This window comes from Mytilus californianus, unplaced genomic scaffold (genome assembly GCF_021869535.1).
Source record: "Mytilus californianus isolate M0D057914Y unplaced genomic scaffold, xbMytCali1.0.p SCAF_4, whole genome shotgun sequence".
NCBI lineage: Eukaryota > Metazoa > Mollusca > Bivalvia > Mytilida > Mytilidae > Mytilus > Mytilus californianus.
This window is the reverse complement of record NW_026262690.1, coordinates 121,060,582-121,072,583: the sequence shown is the minus strand read 5'-3', so window position 1 is coordinate 121,072,583 and position 12,002 is coordinate 121,060,582. Positions and strand designations below refer to the sequence as shown.

The window sequence follows — 12,002 nt, the reverse complement described above, 5'->3', positions numbered from 1 at the left end:
TCCTGTAGATATTTGATATCATGACAGTACATGAACCACATCCTCCTTCTCCACAACCAAGCTTTGTCCCAGTCAAACATACTATTACACAGTTAACACTTACTTGACAGTTTTTGTTTCATGTAGGTATTTGATATCATGACTGTACATGCACCACATCCTCCTTCTCCACAACCAAGCTTTGTTCCCGTCAGACATAGTACTATACTTACTTGACAGTTTTGGTGTCAGGAAAATATTTTGATATCATGACAGTACATGCACCACACCCTCCTTCTCCACAACCAAGCTTTGTCCCTGTCGAACATACTATAACACAGTTAACACTTACTTGACAGTTTTTGTTTCATGTAGGTATTTGATATCATGACTGTACATGCACCACATCCTCCTTCTCCACAACCAAGCTTTGTTCCCGTCAGACATAGTACTATACTTACTTGACAGTTTTGGTGTCAGGAAAATATTTTGATATCATGACAGTACATGCACCACACCCTCCTTCTCCACAACCAAGCTTTGTCCCTGTCGAACATACTATTACACTGTTTACACTTACTTGACAGTTTTTGTGTCAGGAAGATATTTTTATATCATGACAGTACATGCACCACACCCTCCTTCTCCACAACCAAGCTTTGTCCCCATCAGACATACTATTTCACAGTTAACACTTACTTGACAGTTTTTGTGTCAGGTAGATATTTTGATATCATGACAGTACATGCACCACACCCCCCTTCTCCACAACCAAGCTTTGTCCCGGTCAAACATACTATTTTACTGTTAAGGATATTAGAAGGACAACAGCTAATTTTTTTCAAAGTTTACATGATATATTAAATTGAACTAAATTTTTTGTTTATCATGTTTAAATATAAATTTACTGTCCACATATGTGAAATCAGTGAGATTTTAAATGACAAAGTATAGTTAAAGTCATATGAAACGAGTTTCTTGAAATTTTAATGTTATCGAAATTATTGCAATGCATGCATTTATACTGAACTAAGTCTTGTATGCACGTTTATAACATTTATTACAAATTTATAACGTATTATAGCCAAATAATATTTCATTCAGTGATTGTTGATCACAAGCTAATTAACTTTCGAGTTTGTTGACGAAGTTTACCGGATCGCGACATTGATAAACAATAAACACTAAGCATGTGGATAACATGACAAATAAGTGAATTGAAAAAGCCATGACATTTGTTTTCATATTTATGAATGAATAGATGGTCACTGCATATGGGAAAATATCAGCGAATTAGTTCCTGGGAAGTCAAATTAATATTGGTACATTTGTGAAGATTTTGATAACATAAAGGATTTTCTTTTTTTTAAAAAGTTCATGTTCTGACACTTGTTTTACAGCCATTCAAGTATATAACACATAATCAACTTTTTTTTAAATCATGAAATTTTATTTGACTTTAAGTTCTTTTTTAAACATGTAAAAACAGGCAACAACAATAAAATTATATCTGGACAGAATTTTTACAAATCTTAAGGCAGTGTTCAGAGTTTATCAGATATACACATGGATTGATCTCATACTGTGAACAAAAAATTCAAATAAGCTTTTTCTTTTCTCTTAAATTTTGAATATGAATGATAAAAGAATATAAATTGTTGACAGAGATATATGTCTCTATATTGTGTTATTTTGATAGAAAATTGCAATAATTAAACGTGATAACTATGCTAAACATCCAAAGTCAATGAGCCATGACTGGAGAGTTGGTGCCAAATAGTATCTGTGAAACGGCATATCAAATATCATGAACTTATCATAAGTGGTTCCCTTTAAGCTGACCTTATCACAAATTTAAACATGAAAACTAGTAATATCCAAAAGTCAATGAACAAATAATGAAGGGAAAGGGCCATGCAATCTCCATTGGAATGAGACATGCTAATACTAATACAGTTACATTTCAAATATCGTTGATCTGCCATTAGTGGTTCACCTTAAACTGACCTAATCACAACATGTAAACTATGCTTAAGTCAATAGACTATGACTAAGGATCCTGGTTTAAATAATCTTCATAGATATGAGATGCATTAATGATGATACAACTACACACTATTAGTGATTTCCCTCAAACTGACCCAATTTGGAGACTTTAAGATTTAAACTAAGTTTCAACATCAATAAACCATGACTAACAGGGAGATGCCTCAATTATCTCCATAGTAATGAAATGTTCAAATGCTACTTCAACTGCATACAAATAGCATGAACATACCATTCTATGATGCAATTCAGTTGTAACGATGATTTAATTGGACGTTGACAAATTTTTTGAAGAGTTAAATTCCACGTTCTACCAGTCCGTAACTAAGAAAGCCACCATTTTGAATTCCGAATTTTTTTTGGTATGTAATTTCTCAAAAAAATAAACAAAATAAACTTTTTATCAATATTGAAACAATTCAGAAGCATACGAATAGCATAAATATGTCTAGTGTTTATGTTAGACATCGGGACTATACATATGACGTCCTATTGTTTAGATACCAAAGACGATGCAACAGTTTCGCAGACTTTTTCATTATGGCATTTTTTTAGCCAAATATTTATTAAATGGAATTTATTTTAATATGTGGCATTAGAATGTAAATAGCTGTATTGTATTTTAAGCTTGGCCTCCGTAAATCAACGTTTTACGAAAGCCAAGCATAAAATGCAATACAGTTATCTCCTAATTAGTGGTTCTTCTTAAACTGACAAAATCACAAACTTGAACAAATTGCTGTGACTACCAACACAGCTTGCCTAGGTAACACCTTCATGACTTTATTGATGCTGGACAATAAAAATTGAGACAACCATGTAATAATGTGCATATATTTTTATTTGACAGGCATTATGTCGTTGGTTTTCCTGTTTGAATTGTTTTACACTAGTCATTTTAGGGACCTTTATAGCTTGCTGTTTGGTGTGAGCCAAGGCTCCGTGTTGAAGGCCATACTTTGACCTATAGTGGTTTACTTTTTACACATTATGACTTTGATGGAGAGTTGTCTCATTGGCGCTCATACCACATCTTCTTATTTATATGAATGTATGTGTTTACATTTTTATTAGACAAACACAAATGATAAATATATGCATGATCATTCAGTTTATAAAAAGTAGGTTAAAATAATCTAATCTATAATAAATATTGATATCAATAATCTTACAAAAGCCATGAACAATTTGTACATCACTAATATATATATAGGTTATCAGTTTTTTCTACATATGGATATTGATATCGTAAAATATCAGCCTTGAGCCACAATGTGAACGTTTTGTTTTTTTCGGCAAGTGAACGCAGTGAACAATCACAAAAGCTTCCCATTGTTTCATTTTTTTTCGATATCAATATGTAGAAAACCCGATAATCTGTTTATAGTTCATTTACGCAGGTCTTTTCCCCTCTCTAAGACAGTTCTTACACTAGACGCAGGTAAGCTTGATAATGTCTCCTCACATTTGCAGTTGAACCTATTTTATAACAGATTCATACGCCATACAATACTTATGTAATTTATTAATAAAAAAAAGTTTTCTTGACAAGTATGCTAATTTAAATACACATTATATTGAATCTTGAATATTTAAGTATAACATATCATCAATTTAACGTCCTCTTTCTGACCATACACGACTTCAAACTTGTACATCCAGCACAGCCAAACAGATGCCCCACTTCGGCAAGAGTTTTACTGCCGGTCTGAAGAAGACATTAATAACCATATTTCTATTCCCAAGTCACCCTTCGGGGCCATGGTGGAAGATATAGAAATCAAATCAGTACTGTACAATGAAGGTTTTGATAGAATGTCATGCAATCTTTATCCCAAAAACTACAGAGCTTTAATGTATATTTGTTTGAAAGGATACATTTCTTTCTGAGGTAGTACAGTAATGTATAACCTGGATCAGGATCAGGATCTTGTACCTGTAATAAAAATGTAAATCTGTAATGTTCTGTTAAAACATGGATGGAAAAACAATTTTTGAAAAACGATAATCAGATATTTCTACGGTTCTATCATAAAAGAAGAAGAGGGGTATAACCCAATGAGACTGTAACCCTTCATAATAACATTGAAAGATATAATAGAAAAACAATGGCTATGCCCATCTAAGACTCCAATCTCCAATTTAATATAAATAGAAAAAGTGACATGAAAAAAGATGATTAAAAAAAAAGTCCCTGTTTTTATTTATTCACAACCGACATTGTCTGTATTTGGAGTGAATTAGGCCTTAGTAAACATTTTACTCATGCCAAAATTTTCTGATATTTATAGATTATCGCTGATCATCTCAACGAGATTGATTTTCTCGCTTGAGCCTGTACGGCGAAAGTGAGAAAAGCAATCGAGTTGAGATGACCAATGATAATCTGTTTATCGCTATTTTACCTATGACGACGTTGTCAATTTCATGTCAATTTCATTGACAACGCCACCTGCCCCCTAAGTTTCTAGCAATAATTTTTCATATCACTCGACTCCGCTGAGAAAGGAAATTATCAGTCAGCAAGATCAAAGGAAAATTTCGTAAAATAGCGATAAACTACACTACAAAAGTCTAAAAATCTGAAAAGACCATTTTTTGTCTGAATTTGCATGAATTTTTACTCGACATTCTTTCTTTGTCTGAAATATTTTTAAAAATTCTTGACAAATTAACGTCTGAATTTGTATAATGAAGTTCTTGATTTGTCTTGACATATGTCTTGACAGTATTAACATTGTCTAAAAATTTCTCGAAACTTTCTTTATCACCTGATAAGTGTCTTGATTAGTCTCGACCAATTCTTGACATTTTCTTGACATTCTTAAAAATGTCTGAACATGTCTTGACACATTCTTGACTCTTAAAGCTGTCTAAATATATCTCGACACATTCTTTGCCAAAGCCATGAAATTAAATATCCACTAAAAAAATCAAGTTTTCCTCAATCCACGATAATTGGTACCCACGAAAATAAACGAATCTACAGCATGGTATGATAACTGGTATAGACATTTTCCTATCATTTCTAATGTTGTAGACAATTTCTTACAGTACTCTATTTGTTCTTTTATATTTTTTGTTTCACGTTAGCTGTCGCATTGTAAGTGTACATGTACATGTGAGTCAAGAATATCACTGTTTCAGAGTCTGACCTCATTTCCGTCTTAATATAGAAAAGAATTTCTGACTGGTAGTCAATGGACTTTTTACCTGAAAAAAACTTTTCCGGTGATCAAACTTACAAGATCAGTAATTACCGGTACTGTATAAACAAGCATTAATTAATAATTAAATAACCTGTCACAAAGCACTGTTATCAAGGGTTAGTTAGATAGCAGACAGCTGAGATTTACTCATTTCTTTGTGAATGTATAAGCCAATTGTCTCCTGTCATTAATAGATCTTTTTGATGTTAATTCTTGTGTTTTAACTGGTTTGATATTGAACAATTAAAGCAAGATAGATATTTGCTATATTTCTATTAATATTGATGAAAAAAATTGGATACTGTCTTTATGTCATAAACAAGTTTCTGTACAAGTTAAAATTCCAAGAAGGTTCCACAAAGTTATTGATGTCTATCGAAATTTTAACCACAAACTGAACCTTAATGTTGAGGAGAAATCTGTCAATTAAAACAACTAATGTGGAGTTAATTCCCTTTATAATGAAATTTACCTATAATAAAATTTACACAATTTGCATACAAACTGCCGAAGGTTAACTTTATCAGGAACTGAATTACACTGTTTTTAAAATATTATAATAAAATACAGTTTAAATGGTTGTCGAGAATTATTTTCTGAATCAAGAATTTTAATACGATGGATTAAATCCCATGAAGTGCCATGAGGAAGAATATGACATATATTACACATAATGATTAAAACTTTCACTTTAGTCTTAGACATACTTGACAAAAATCCAGATGGTTATCAAATAACACAAGAAATTGATGTGCATATCATATTAATCATTAGAGAAGAGGAACTTGTCTTGTATTCAAGGCTTATAAATCCCTCCAATCATTTATATCTAGATCTTTAAGAAGGAAGTTATGATGCGTTTTTGAAAACAGATATAAAAAGGACTTATTTTATTTGTCAATGAACTAAATCTTTAAACAATGGATTACTACAAATAGGTTCCCTTTTCAATGGACTGCATCTTTCTGCCATCAGATTTTAGCTAGAACACTGTAACATCTAAAGCCTTTTTATATTTGTTTCAATTTTAAGTAGGAAATCTAAGATAAACTGTTGACACAGAGATATGCCTCACCTGTCTGCAAAAAAAACCCAGAAAAAGACAATCTGATAGTCAGCATTATTTCTAGTTATTTCAGAGTTGCTTGACCATGACATAGAGGGCCGGTCAGTGCATCAAAATGATTGTCAAACTGAGATGTACTGATAGTAATGCAACTATATAAAAATATCTTTGAGCAGTTCCTATCAAACTACTGTAAATTCAGAAATTATTTAATGCATTTATTATTGCATTTTTTTTTAAGAATGGAAAAAAATGCGAGATTAATTTTTGCGATTTCAGGAAAATTGCGTACAGACATGTGTATCAGATATCAGATTGCGGTTTCTTATCATTGCATTATTCACCCAGTCGCATTATTTGCAATAATAAAAACCTCACAATAAGACCCCTAGGACCTTGGATCCACCTTTTGATTGTTGTGCTAATATTTTCTTCATATTAGTAGATATAAAAATAAGAAGATTATATATTCTAGACCTCATTTTGGACTTCTCTATTAGTTTAAGTTTTTTGTGTATCACACAATTTAAATTACTTTAGGTAGTGAAAATTTTATTCTCAAAGGTTGGGGGGTTGAGGAGGGGCAGTTTTTATGTCAATTTGAGGATGAAATGAAAATAAATATTCTGGCCCTGGTCTTAGTGAAGATAAATAATCTGCCCACCTTTATTTTGGACCTCATCTAACTTTTTGGAAGTAACATACATACATGTAGATTATCAGGGAAAAAGTAGATGTAAAAACAAAGCAATATCATGACCAAAATTAAAATATTTGCATGTGAACAGTTTGCTATGAAAATGAGAAATTCTCGACTTTGGAATAAGACAGCAAAATAACTTATTAAATAAAATTATGGAAATGAAAATTCACCATATGCCATGCTGAGTGACCCTACAATCTTTCATCTTTCATGTCATATACATGTCATTTTGAATAATATCAATAAACAACTACGTGTACTAACTTGAGTTAGAAAAATAGAAAACCATATTGTTTGCAAAGATAAATTTAAATATATTGCATATGCCTTCAGTGATAGCCATTTACAAGAATGAAAATGAAAATATTCTTGCTTAGTTACAAGACTTTCTGGAAGCAAGACAACTCGCCCCACTGGCAAATCGCCCCCTTTTTTCACCAACTCGCCCCGCCTTTTCAAAAATCAACCCACTCTTGTTTACCAACTCGCCCCAACTTATGAAAATATCGCCCCACACTGGTTTACAAACTCGCCCAACACTGGTTTACCAACTCGCCCAACTTAAATGAAAACTTATCTACACAGAATACAAAAAAAATGAAAATTTAAAATATGGTTATTATTGAAATTAAATGATGTTTCACTTCTTAAAATATAATTGTGGATACATTATTTATTATTAAGTAAACACCCATGATTATTGACTTATCTTATAAAACAGTGATTATATTTACCAGGGGAAAAAACGTCATAAACAGTTACTATAGTCAATAACATTGAAGTCACAGAAATGCTGATACTTACTTCATTTTGTTTTATTTCAACCAAAAGAAAAGAACTAAAATAAATGGGGAATGTGTCCATGGGACACAGATGATGCCCTGCTTTATACATATCATATGAAATTATAAAGAAACATAACTGAAGAACGGTAAAAGTGACGCTACCTAAATTTGCACTTGATTTGAGTTTTGTTATAATAAGTATTGTGTATAAGTTTCATAACATTTGGTTGAAGCAAACTTAAGTGAGATAACAGAAACGAAAAATTCAGCAATTTTTCCATTTGTAAAGGGGCATAAATTGTTCAAATAAGGCCTTCGAAAATAGTGGAATTAATTACTTTTGGAGTGTCAAGAACTCGTTGGAAGTACTTGATAAATTGCATGCATATATTGGTGATTTTGAATCTGTTCAAAGTTTTGATTTTTCTACCCTTTATACCACATTGCCTCACATTCTCATTAAGAAAAAATTCACACACCTAATTAAATGGGCATTTAAAAAGTCAGAATGTGAATATATATGTTCAAACTCTTTTAGGTCATTTTTTAGTAGCAATAAACAAAAAAACTATGTCAATTGGACATGCTTTGATACTATATATGCCCTTGAATTTTTACTAGATAACATTTTTGTTCGCTTTGGAGATTCCGTATATCGTCAGGTTATCGGAATTCCAATGGGGACTAACTGTGCACCACTTATTGTGGACCTTTTTTTGTATTGCTATGAGTTACAATTTATGACAAAAATCAGCAAAGACCCATCGAAACAACATCTGATACACAAATTCAATAATACTTATAGATATTTGGATGATATTTTGGCTCTCAATAATGACGACTTCAGTATGTATACTAAAGAAATTTATCCTGTTGAACTTACTTTAAATAAAGCTAATACTAACAATGACCACTGCCCTTCCCTCGATCTTGATATCTATATCATTAACGGAAAGCTTAATACTAAAATATATGATAAAAGAGATGATTTTTCATTTCCTATCGTTAATTATCCATTTTTAGATGGTGACGTTCCCTTGTCACCATCTTACGGTGTTTATATATCTCAACTTGTTCGATTCGCTCGTGTATGTAACAATGTTTTAGATTTTAACGAGAGAAATTTATGTATTACTGAAAAATTATTACACCAGGGTTTTCGATATCACAAACTAGTCAAAACATTTACTAAATTTTATCATCGGTATAAGGACATCATTCGTAAATTTAGCTCAACATGTAGACTTCTTATACGTTCAGGTATTTCACATCCAATTTTTTATGGAAATATTCTTTATCAAGCACAAAAATGTCAGTATTCACCTCTGAAGCTAACAAAACCTTTAAATAGACTTATTAAGAAGGGATATAGTTACGATACTGTTGTCAGGTCATTAAAGATTGCATATTTTGGCGTTAATATTGATTCACTTATAGTGTCTTTGCATCGGAACTAAACACATTTATTTAAAAACCAGTTGTTGGCATGACACAGGTTATGTTCTTCTCATATATGTGATGATGGTATGATACTAAACCCCTAGCGGGAAGGATTGTGCCTGATATTCATATGATGAAGACATAATCTTTCAATAAGTTTAATTGAAGTCTGGAGCTGGCATGTCAGTTAATTGCTAGTAGTCTGTTGTTATTTATGTATTATTGTCATTTTGTTTATTTTCTTTGGTTACATCTTCTGACATCAGACTCGGACTTCTCTTGAACTGAATTTTAATGTGCGTATTGTTATGCGTTTACTTTTCTACATTGGCTAGAGGTATAGGGGGAGGGTTGAGATCTCATAAACATGTTTAACCCCGCCGCATTTTTGCGCCTGTCCCAAGCTAGCCTTTGTTAGTCTTGTATTATTTTTAATTTTAGTTTCTTGTGTACAATTTGGAGTTTAGTATGGCGTTCATTATCACTGAACTAGTATATATATTTGTTTAGGGGCCAGCTGAAGGACGCCTCCGGGTGCGGGAATTTCTCGCTGCATTGAAGACCTGTTGGTGACCTTCTGCTGTTGTCTGTTCTATGGTCGGGTTGTTGTCTCTTTGACACATTCCCCATTTCCATTCTCAATTTTATAACTCTAGAACAGTAGAAGTGACGCCACAAAAATTCAAACTTGATCTTTGTTTTCTGGTTATAAGCATAGTGTATAAGTTTCATAACATTTGGTTGAGACAAATAAAGTAAGAGAACAGAAACCAAACATTCAGTAATTTTTCCATTTGTCAAGGGGCATAACTCTAGAACGGTTTAAATGACGCCACAAAAATTCCAACTTGATCTGAGTTTTGTGATAAAATTCAGCAATTTTTCCATTTGTAAAGGGGCATAACTCTAGAACAGTAGAAGTGACACCACCAAAATTCAAACTTGATCTGTATTTTGTAGTAATAAGCATTATGTTTAAGTTTCATAACATTTGGACGAGGCAAACTTAAGTTAGAGAACGGAAACGAAAAATTCAGCAATTTTTCCATTTGTAAAGGGGCATAACTCTAGAACGGTTTAAGTGACGCCACCAAAATTCAAACTTGATCTTTTTTTTGTGGTAATAAGCATTGTGTATAAGTTTCATAACATTTGGTTGAGGCAAACTTAAGTTAGAAAACAGAAACGAAAAATTCAGCAATTTTTCCATTTGTAAAGGGGCATAACTCTAGAACGGTTTAAGTGACGCCACCAAAATTCAAACTTGATCTTTTTTTTGTGGTAATAAGCATTGTGTATAAGTTTCATAACATTTGGTTGAGGCAAACTTAAGTTAGAAAACAGAAACGAAAAATTCAGCAATTTTTCCATTTGTAAAGGGGCATAACTCTAGAACGGTTTAGGTGACGACACCAAAATTCCAACTTGATCTGTGTTTTGTGGTAATAAGCATTGTGTATAAGTTTCATAACATTTGGTTGAGGCAAACTAAAGTTAGAGAACGGAAACCAAAAATTCAGCAACTTTTCCATTTGTCAAGTGGAATAACTCTAGAACGGTTTAAGTGACGCCACAAAAATTCCAACTTGATCTTTGTTTTGTGGTGATAAGCATTGTGTATAAGTTTCATACCATTTTGTTGAGGCAAACTAAAGTTAGAGAACGGAAACAAAAAATTCAGCAATTTTTCCATTTGTCAAGGCGCATAACTCTAGAACGGTTAAAGTGACGCCACCAAAATTCCAACTTGATCTGTGTTTTGTGGTAATAAGCATTGTGTATAAGTTATAACATTTGGTTGAGGCAAACTAAAGTTAGAGAATGGAAACCAACTTTGGGACGTACAGACGGACGTACAGACGGATAAGGGTAAAACTTAAATTATAATGCCCCCTCCACTACGGCGGGGGCATAAAAACATGATGCATTTCTAAGGTTTTCATAAGTATTCATTTAATTCACAAATGGGTAGGTTGGTTCTCTTAGTAAAATACATGTATTCAGTATACATGCCCTCGGAATATACAAATATCAAGTCAAGCTTGTCAATAACGGCCGGGTACCAGTCTATAAGTGGGGCGAGTTGGCAGGCCTTAATTCAGTACAGTTTAATTCTTTTATTTATAAGTGGGGTGAGTTGGCAGACTTATATTCAACGGGATTGCATCCTTTTTCATCAGTGGGGCAAGTTGGTAAACAAGAGTGGTGCGAATTTTTAAAAAGTGGGGCGAGTTGGTGAAAAAGTGGGGGGATTTGCCAGTGGGGCGAGAGTCATGGATTCGTCCTTCTATATATTTGCATGTTCCAGCAAGGATTTGTATAGCACAATGTAAGTAGTCTGATTATACAAATCCTTGGTCCCAGGTTCAATACTAAATAAAAAAAGGGTTCATAACTGGATCCATTTTCCCTATGTGGTAGACTATATTTTATTGGTTTTACAGTAATTGTGTATATTTCTATATTTAGTTAATAGTATTGTATTTTGTATATTATATGACTTATATTGATTAATTAAAGGTATGAGTATATTAATTACAGATTGTAATTAATTGATTTGTATATCTATTTGCTTAGTTCATTTTATTTACTTATTTGACATTTGGACTAATTGACAGACGACATTTTCTACTGGTTTTGGTAACTTTGGTTTCACTGTATTTTACTTCAAAGGCTTTCTTTTCATGGTTCAGTGGACCGCACACTTTTTTTATTTCTATTGGTCATTATGTTTTGGCGCTATATTTCTTTTGTTCTTTATTCTGGTCATCACT

At 32.5% G+C, this 12,002-nt stretch overlaps 1 protein-coding gene and 1 long non-coding RNA gene across 2 annotated transcripts in view; one reads left to right on the top strand and one right to left on the bottom strand.

Annotated features, from left to right (window-relative positions):
- Positions 1-12,002, top strand: part of LOC127699220 (uncharacterized) — a 107,231-nt gene that overhangs the window by 51,068 nt on the left and 44,161 nt on the right. The window lies entirely within an intron of this gene.
- Positions 1-12,002, bottom strand: part of LOC127699208 (xanthine dehydrogenase/oxidase-like) — a 73,598-nt gene that overhangs the window by 57,098 nt on the left and 4,498 nt on the right. The window contains exons 2-3 of the mRNA XM_052202977.1: positions 3,904-3,961; positions 679-775 (exon numbers count right to left, since the gene is read on the bottom strand). Coding sequence (XP_052058937.1) covers positions 679-775; positions 3,904-3,961 — 155 coding nt within the window. The remainder of the gene's footprint in view (positions 1-678; positions 776-3,903; positions 3,962-12,002) is intronic.